The sequence below is a fragment of the Triplophysa rosa genome, linkage group LG7 (genome assembly GCF_024868665.1).
Source record: "Triplophysa rosa linkage group LG7, Trosa_1v2, whole genome shotgun sequence".
Classification (NCBI taxonomy): Eukaryota; Metazoa; Chordata; class Actinopteri; order Cypriniformes; family Nemacheilidae; genus Triplophysa; species Triplophysa rosa.
In genome coordinates this window covers 27,231,841-27,241,840 of record NC_079896.1, presented here as the reverse complement: position 1 = coordinate 27,241,840, position 10,000 = coordinate 27,231,841, and the positions used below count along the sequence as shown (strand labels likewise).

Below are 10,000 nucleotides of genomic sequence, written 5' to 3'. Positions count from 1 at the left end.
ATTTTCTTTGCCGATTCCGGTTTCCGATTTTATTACAAGTGAAACCTGCCGATTCCGATTTTTGTCGATTCCGATTTTCTATCCACAAACTATAATTGACAGTATACTGTATATAAAACCATATTAACATTTCTTCAACGCACATTTTTTTTATTTTCATTACATAAATGATTGAACATTACAATTTCCCCAAATTCAGTCGTGTTGAATGTCATTTTACCTAGGTGAAATGACCACAGTTTTAACGTAAGACAAGGAATCAGGTTGAATGGAATTTACGTTTGTTTTACACAGAGTGAACGACTTCAACATGAGTTTAGCATGTGTCAGAGTTTAGCATGATGCTAATAGCATCACTGTTGGCATACATACCCTATGGAGACGGTGCAGCGAGAGATGAACTACAGTGTGTACAGTACATGATGTGTGTGCACTCGCGTGCAGTCAGCGGACATGAGAGATGCGTGTCAGTCAGCTGAGACTCGCGGTCCGGTGGACCCACATGCGTGTATCAACGAGCCGTGAAAGACAGGCTGTGCGCACGCACGTTTACATGTTTACTTGCGGCTTTGAGTGTACTGACGGCTGTGACGTTCTTGCCCGCATCACGGGCAACAGAAGATCGGCTTGGAATCGGCGAGACTGACCGGCCGGTCACCGGTCCGACCGATCATACGAAAAAACGGCCGATTCCGATCTCTGTCCGGTCAATCGGTGCACCTCTAAAAAAAACCTTATATGCTTCTATACCTTGCTACATTAACGTTATCTTGCACATTTTATATCAACAATAGTTTCTAATTTTCAATAACACCAAGAATTTAGTCTTTGGCGCAAGCATATTCGTTATTCCCAGCAGAGCGCAGTTTGTGTCTACACAGCGCTCACAGAAGAAAGCCGCTCTTAATTCACGATGATGGCGGAGAGAACTAAACGTTCAAAAGTGTATCGATAAGAGTAGTAATACCGTGAAAATCTTAAGGATACNGAGAGAGAGACAGAGACAGAGACAGAGACAGAGACAGAGACAGAGAGAGAATGACTCATACAGAACCACAGTCATGTGCCCCATTTCCTGAAGGATTGAAGCGCTGCTTCCTGCCAACACACAGAAGATCAGTGCAAGAACTTTTAAGAGTCTCCTTCAAATTTAAGGACACATACAGGAGAACAGTAGAAGAGAGAAACGAGTGAACATGTGGTCTGTATGAAGAGAGGGAGGAGCTCCGTGAAGAACAGCCCAGAAGAAAGATGACACGAGTGTTTCTCATAACAAGCCTGGAGTTTAATGTTTCTCGTGTGTGTGTGTGTGTGTGTGTGTGTGTGTGTGTGTGTCGTAGGGATGGGTACCGAAACCCGGTATTAAACGGGCCCCGGGGCAAAATTATTCAATTCAATTCAATTCAATTTTATTTATATAGCGCTTTTCACAATGTGCATTGTTCCAAAGCAGCTTTACAGGAGCAAATAAGAAAAACACAGAAAGGTAAAACACAGCACAGTGCATGGTGTTTATAGACCAAACAAGATCATTATAATAAATAATATCTAATAAATAAATGAATAAATAAATAAATAAATGCAGTCTCCCGGTGAGCAAGCCAACACTGCACTGCTCTGCTGTGGCGATAATTATGAAAGACCGGAGCATCGATAAGCTCCGCCCTTATCGGTTCTGCTTTCGGTCCTCTGGGAAAAAAACTAGAGATGCACCGATTGCAATTTTCTTTGCCGATTCCGGTTTCCGATTTTATTACAAGTGAAACCTGCCGATTCCGATTTTTGTCGATTCCGATTTTCTATCCACAAACTATAATTGACAGTATACTGTATATAAAACCATATTAACATTTCTTCAACGCACATTTTTTTTATTTTCATTACATAAATGATTGAACATTACAATTTCCCCAAATTCAGTCGTGTTGAATGTCATTTTACCTAGGTGAAATGACCACAGTTTTAACGTAAGACAAGGAATCAGGTTGAATGGAATTTACGTTTGTTTTACACAGAGTGAACGACTTCAACATGAGTTTAGCATGTGTCAGAGTTTAGCATGATGCTAATAGCATCACTGTTGGCATACATACCCTATGGAGACGGTGCAGCGAGAGATGAACTACAGTGTGTACAGTACATGATGTGTGTGCACTCGCGTGCAGTCAGCGGACATGAGAGATGCGTGTCAGTCAGCTGAGACTCGCGGTCCGGTGGACCCACATGCGTGTATCAACGAGCCGTGAAAGACAGGCTGTGCGCACGCACGTTTACATGTTTACTTGCGGCTTTGAGTGTACTGACGGCTGTGACGTTCTTGCCCGCATCACGGGCAACAGAAGATCGGCTTGGAATCGGCGAGACTGACCGGCCGGTCACCGGTCCGACCGATCATACGAAAAAACGGCCGATTCCGATCTCTGTCCGGTCAATCGGTGCACCTCTAAAAAAAACCTTATATGCTTCTATACCTTGCTACATTAACGTTATCTTGCACATTTTATATCAACAATAGTTTCTAATTTTCAATAACACCAAGAATTTAGTCTTTGGCGCAAGCATATTCGTTATTCCCAGCAGAGCGCAGTTTGTGTCTACACAGCGCTCACAGAAGAAAGCCGCTCTTAATTCACGATGATGGCGGAGAGAACTAAACGTTCAAAAGTGTATCGATAAGAGTAGTAATACCGTGAAAATCTTAAGGATACCCATCCCTGTGTGTGCGTGTGGAGGATTTTCCCAACAACCCCTCAAATTCTCCACAGCAGCATGAATTATTAACAAAACTCCGGCATAACTTGTGTAGAGAACATTCTAGAACAACCGCTCTGATGAAGACAAATCACGTGAAGAACAAATGGATTTGAAGACACAGACAGCTCTGTGAATGTGAGTGTTTCTGACCTAAAACCTCCACAGTCTGCAGCTACAAACCAAACGCCTGATGTTACAAATCAAGACACGGCTTCATCGCTCACTGAACTGAAGACTCTTCCAGTCCGATTCTACACAGAACCATCAGACAACATCAAGAGCACAGTTCAAAATAAACTTCTGATATCTGTCGCAACAACCATCACCACCACACCCCGGTTTTATTGCCCCATTCATGAGGTCAAAGTTCAAAGCTGCCTTGGAAACACATGTGCGCAATCACATAAGGGTAATTATTAGAGGCAAGGGGTAAGTAGGGCAAATCGGAGTCATGATAAAATGGCCTCTGCCAATCATGTAGTGCAGTCGACCTCAATTGAAGAGCAGCAGACACGTGCTTATTTGAACAACACTAGTGCACACACCCAGACACACAACAGTAAACAAAAGGCAGCAGATATTAAAGCTTTGTATCTGTCAGTCTGTTTACTGCATGACTCCAACCTTTCAACCAGATGTGTGCTACTTTACTAACCATAACGTTTTTATCTACATTTAGCATTAGCATTATTGATCAGCATGTAAACATTTGTGACCCTGTGAAAACCTAGGCCAAAGCCTCATAATCGAATTGATTATTAGATAAAACGCATCAAAGATTAATTTCAAGCATTCATTTCACTTTTGGCATTATTCAGTCAATATTGAAGATATTGTTATTTTTCACAGAATATTCTGTAGGATGATTTTATGAAGGACTTTTTCTGGATTTTCACAAGCAGGGCCACATTTTGTAATGAACAATGTTCTAATTGGGAAATTATTTAAAGATAGACGTAGTTCTGTATGAATGGCATGGAAAGGCTAATTTAGTAAGTCACTTTGTTTTCTGTTTATGATGAGCATTTTAATTGTTACATTACATTTGCTGTTTGCATTCTGTCAGTAGTTTTTTTATTTACAAATATGAATGATCAGACTTCAATTAAGAGGGCATTCCCCTAAAGCCACAGAGCCTACAATACATACATACTGTGGATATCAAAATATAAAACAAATGGCCTGATAAAAGATCATATCATTTATACAGTATATCCAAGTGGGCTAAATTGATTAAATATTTGTGTATTTTCAAAAAAACATACTGTCCGGAAAGCCATTTGGAAAAAATATAAAGACCGGACCTCTTGGAACTTTAATTGAATACCCCTGATGTAGTGTCAAAACTACATTTATGACAACAAAACCAAACATTACACAAACGAAAACCAAAATCTGATCTTATACTTAATAAAAACTCTGTTTGTAATGCGCAATATGCTGTAAACACGCTAAGGCTTATCTGAAAATCTCTGAACAGTGTGTGTGTGTGTGTGCTTTAGCCCCCCCAACCCTGCATTAGGATAAATGTGAGATCAGAGACTAATGCCACTCTAAAGCAGTGCAGATCTCTTTAACACAACAAAAAGCCTCTTTACGGTCAGTGATACAGCAAATCCTCCGCTGATGCTGTGTGTGTGTGTGTGTGTGTGTGTGTGTGTGTGTGTGTGTGTGTGTGTGTGTGTGTGTGTGTGTGTGTGTGTGTGTGTGTGTGTGTGACATCAGCCAGTCAAACCATCAATGATTTCCTCGCCTTTTCCAACCATTTGTGATAAAGATTCAAAATGAGTTTATAGAGATTGCACCTACAAGAATTTGTACTTTCCGGTTCTTAGAAATGCCAGACATTTCTCTCCACTAAAACGTTTATCTAACTCCCACAGTTCTTTCACTCTTTATAGATGAGCATCTCTGTCATTTGACCCCCCCATTACTTTCTCTCTGCTAAGGCAAATTTCCAGACGCTTTCCACAAACAGGATCAATACCTTTTTTGGGCTACACACACGCGCGCGCGCACACACACACACACACACACACACACACACAATCTGTTCAGTCTCTAACCCGTCATGGTGCAGCATGGAGAACCCATGAGCCATTAACCAGTGAAAATGAGCCATTAGAGTCCACAACACAGAGAGGGGCTGATAGATGGATGAAAGTGCTGATATGAAAGATGAGATCACGTCTGTATAACGGAGTAAATCTGCTGGAGGATGGAAAAGTACCGCAGTGTGGAGAGATGAACGCAGGCCACTGCAACTCTTCCATGAATCAGGACTGAGGAACATTTACTGCAGAACGGCCCTGATCACACAGGAAACCCCTCACGAGTAACCACTATACCCCCCCAACATTCAGATGATCGATCGGTCCGAGTTTTCTCAAGATCATTGATTATTTTCTTACAGGACCACGGGATATAAAAGCCCTTCAAGGGGTCAATATTACATGAGCTCTTATGATGACATTATTCTGGCCGTTTATAACGTTCAACAAACACAACGTGCGAGAATCACCGTCACTTCATATATAACGTTAGCCTAAGTAACGTGATATTAACGCTTACCTGCCCGGTCTCCTCGGTGCCGTCCATTCGCGCTCGTTTGCATTCAGCCCCGACCAAGTCCCCCGCAGTCACGGCGCCCTCCGGCTCCGGATCCCCGCGTTTCATCCCTCGAACCCCCGCCGAAGCAGAGTCCAGATCCCTCTCGCGCTCCATGATCCCGCGGGTCACGGGCAGCATTAGAGATGCGACGTCGGTCGACATTAACATTGACGTGGGCCGCAGAGGTTGCGTATGAAGAGCGAATAACAAAGATCAGACGTTCCGTTTATGGATCACAGATGTTTTATGGATCAGATTTGATGTTCATCTGACGCGTTAAAGCCCGTTAAAAAGTGACGCGCGTGTGTGCCGCATTAAAGGCCTTTGATCAAGAGCGAATATTTTAGGCCTGAATACAAATAACACACTCGAACCGCGAGCAGAAAAATCTTAAGTACGCCTCGGTGTGTTCAGATAATCTAACGTTAAGAAAACGGGAGTCGATTGGTTCGAACACAGTGGGGAAAAGAGTAAAGCTTAATGCGTCTGAACGTTTCAGATTTCAAACGCTCTTGTGTCGATCCCACAAAATTAAACGGAAAAGCCTTTAGTTCGCCTCTAAAAACTGCCGTCGCAAAGAAACGCGAGAGAAACGCGATGCATCATTTCAGTCCTTCGAGCGTTTCAAGCGATTTCCTAAAACAAAGGAGTGGCGTGGAGCTGCTGCTTTTCCTTTCTTCTCCCTCTCTCTCTCTCTCTCTCTGGATTCTTGCGGCGCAGCGCGTGCGCCCCTCCTCCCCGGTTTCCTCGGGCTCTCGTTACAGTCGCGCGCTGTTTTATTCCCGCTGCAGTTTGAGCTCGACGCTGTTTCAGTGCTTAACGCATGAGCACGGACCGAGTCCAAGGTTACACGTTAGACCAGATGGTTTCAATTCTCCGTTTTTCTTTATCAGAACCGCAATGCCTCGACCGGGGAAAACGTCCACATGTAAGGAAACAATAATACATTTTACGTCTAAAAAGAAAACAAACAAACAATTGGAAACAGATCGGTTGAGAAGAGAAATTGCTGAAGGACACGTTTATCTGATTCTGTTGTGTAACGATGTAAGAACAACAGCAACTGAATGTGATTATCGATTGAGTTTCAGTAATTCCATGTGCCTGATATGGATTTGTAGTGGAAAATGAAGGAGCGGATAGTGAGTCAGACACCATCATATTTGTGGTGTGTGCCCGACGTCTAGCGGCCACATGATGCCATGACACCAATAAAACTTCACGTCATATCAAAAGCGTGACTGATGGGTCCAATGACTGTGTTCATGAACTTTCCCAATAAGTTTTTGTATTGTACAGTATTGTACTGGTTATGTTTAGATTTGTTTATCTGATTTATACACTCAAAGCACACCATAAAACAAGAAACAATAACATTGTGTCAATGACAATAACTTTGTGTCACCAGCTCGTCATTGTTGTTTCGGTGAAAAGGTTCTTGTGCATCTTGATTCTTGTGCTTCTCTTACAGAGACACTCAGATGTTGTCTGTTTGAGTCAGATTAGCAAAGCTTGTCAGATGTCTGACACATTCTTCTGAGGTCCAGACATTTGCATGTGTTGAGGCAAAAAAATCATATTTTTCAAATATTTTGATATTTAATGAAACAGCATTAAAATAAAACATCTTGAAATAAATATATGTGTGTTCATATTGTGTTCTGTTACATAATGTCATTAAAATGTTTATTGTTCCCAAAAGACGTCACAAAAGTAGATACGTTAAGAAGCTATCTGCTTCCTTTCACCGTGGCAGAGATGTGTGTTTTTGCAAGATGTTACAGTAGATTTACTCATTTCATTCCTTACATCACCTGTTTATGGGTTTAGTTCTAAAGTTACATCACAAAACTTTTGTAGCCAGACCCTCTTTAACCAATCACAGACTTATTCTACTCTCTTCGGCTTCTTGTTGACCATAAAGAACTGAATTGATTGGTTGTGACCAAAATGTCCCGCCTCTGGCTCTTGTGAGATAAGCTTGAGGGCACATCTGAGTTGGGTGACACTGGCCGAGACCCACTTTCATCCATCCATCCATCTATTCTCCAATCCTGGTTGTCTTCTTCAGGGGATCGACGGATTACAGCACGACACATTCCCTTTCGATTGTAAGTTATATTATTTGTTTCTTAGTTTTTGATCATTTATCATTTTTTATTTTTACGATTTGAATCGCAGTTTTTCTGTTTTGATCAACATTTTATTTTGAGTCTAGAGTAGCCTAACTAAATCTAAGTTGATTTTGAGTTCATGTAGTGCAGGACAGCCACACTATCAGATTTTCATTACACATTTTTTTTGGGGGGAAACTTTATTGATGATAACAATATTATCATGAGATGTACTGGAAATTATGCTATCAGTCAAATTCCTCATTTATTTCATTTTCTGTTTTGTTTTTTTGGCCAATGAGTTACACACAAAATACGAGTGTAGGGAGGCAGAGAGAGAGAGTTTGGTATCATTGTGTCTCTTAAGACAAAATATTAACCAGGTGTAAAACCACCAAAGACTGACACTGAATTATTGGCAATATTATCATATGTGTAATATTAGCATGATATTAATAATTACAATTATTGACGATAATTTAAGAGACAAAACTTATCTATTCTCACAGGTCATTAGAAGTGACTGATTGTGATCTCCTCCACAGCTCATTTGATCATGGACAACGTCTCTGCTTTGAATCTCAACTCAAGCATTTCTGGCCGTCCACCGTGGTACCAGTTTGATGCGTGTGCTGTCGCTCCTTATGGATTCGTCTTCTACTTTGGTGTCAAAGTGCTTAACCTCGCTGTGGGATTCCCAACCAATGCCCTCGTGATGTGGCAGATTATGAAGAAGAAGAGCGAAGGCTCGACATCTGACATCTTTATTTTCAACCTCTCTATCCTAGATGCATATTTCTGCCTCATGACGCCTGTAGACATGGTCAACCGCATTTAACTAAACAATAAAAGAGTCTGGCACTTTCAACGCTTTGCTTATGGACTGAAAGACATGGCTCCCTTATTTCTCACCTGTATTTGCCTCGACAGGTACATCGCCGTTGTCCATCCCATCGTATTCACCGGGATCCGAGACAATCGAATCCGGATCAACGTCTCTATGATAGTGTGGAAACTCATCCTGACAAAAGAACTGACCAAAAGAATCTAGAAAGAAATAAATAAAAAAGAAATGTTCAGCGGAGTCATCCTGTCTGCCTTCTTTCTCATGGTGTTCTGTAACTTGTCCATCATCTGGGTCCTCAGGAAGAGCGTCGCTGGGAAAGAAACCATGAATCCGGTCAAGAAGAAGGCCTTCAAAATGGTGATTACAGTTCTCGCCATCATCGTGGTGAACTATCTGCCTCCTGTGGCTCTAATGCCGTTTGCTTCCACTTACACATTTGTGGATCTCCGCTGTAAGATCAGCATCTCAGTGTTTGCCATCATGGATCTGAGCTGTACGCTGGAACCTCTTCTCTACGTCTCTAAGATGGAGCGATCCGCGCTGTGCTGCTGCCCGCAGAGTCCCCCTGTGAAACCCATCCATGTCAGCGTCTGAAACACTGCAAAGAACCGCCCGAGACTCTTCAACTGTCTGCTTATCTTCTCATTTAGTGAATCTTAACAAAATCTTATTACACAGCGCTCTGGAATACTTGAACATTCCAAGGTATGTTAACTTATAACACTGGGTCATCTGGGTACAGACAGTTATCTTGATCAGAAAATAATTAATTAACAGATAAGTGTGCCTAATTATAACATAAATATGCCTATATTTACAAGTGATGAAACAAAATTGCATGTTCGTCTTGTTTGAATGTTGTGTCTTGGTTTAACAAGTTTTCCTTGCTGAAGGTTTGTATTTAATTTAAATGAGCTACTAATAAAATATTTTTAATCAATAGATCATTTACAATAATGTACTCATGTGGCAAGTAGTCGTGTAATAAGTGGGATAATGTATATCCAGCCTGTTATCATCACTCCTCTGCATCCTGTTGGGTTCTGTTCTGGGCTATACATTATCCTGTAAATATTCTAACCTTTTTTGATGTTTTGGTAGAAAAAAACTCGAGATTCTATATGTTATGATAGCAAAGCTACAGCAATAATTGTCCCACATGTTGTTTTGGAAGCAAATAATGAAACATCTCAATAAAGATAGCACAGGTACATCAGTAAGAGATCTGGAAAACATCCGATAAATGTCTTATGGGGGGTTCACACCAAACGCAAATTAAGCGATTTAAGCGAGTAAATTACATACAAAGAACGCGCGGCAGGCGATAGGAATGACGCGAATCGGTAGACGAGATTGACGCGCGTTCGCGCAAATTGAAATATTTGTCAGATCGCGTCACTCACGCGAAAATTACGAACTTTGCCCACGAGTAATAAATAGCGTGGAACGCGATTGTTCGCATGCGGTGTGAACCCAGCATTAGAGCAGTTTTACATACATTCTAAATCATAAACATCTTACAGACATCTTCTAGATCAGTTGTTCTCAACCTTTTCATGGTCGTGCCCCCCTGTAAACTCATTTAAAGAACTGCCCCCCATACTGTACATTGAAAATACATCAGATTATGTGTAAAATATCTTAGATATAGTATATATATATATATATATAAATA

General features: G+C 41.3%; 1 protein-coding gene and 1 pseudogene across 6 annotated transcripts in view; one reads left to right on the top strand and one right to left on the bottom strand.

The window, feature by feature from the left end:
• rbfox2 (RNA binding fox-1 homolog 2) overlaps positions 1–6,191 on the bottom strand; it is a 40,831-nt gene extending 34,640 nt beyond the window's left edge. For 3 of the 6 annotated variants that reach the window (XM_057338753.1, XM_057338754.1, XM_057338760.1), the window contains exon 1: positions 5,326–6,170. In XM_057338753.1, coding sequence (XP_057194736.1) covers positions 5,326–5,532 — 207 coding nt within the window. In that variant the 5' untranslated portion in view covers positions 5,533–6,170. Of the gene's footprint in view, positions 1–5,325 lie in introns of all 6 variants that reach the window. The other 3 variants (XM_057338757.1, XM_057338759.1, XM_057338756.1) reach the window with 2 other exon arrangements.
• A 1,209-nt stretch (positions 6,192–7,400) lies between these two features.
• Positions 7,401–9,052, top strand: LOC130556247 (P2Y purinoceptor 1-like; annotated as a pseudogene).
• The last annotated feature ends 948 nt before the right edge of the window (positions 9,053–10,000 follow it).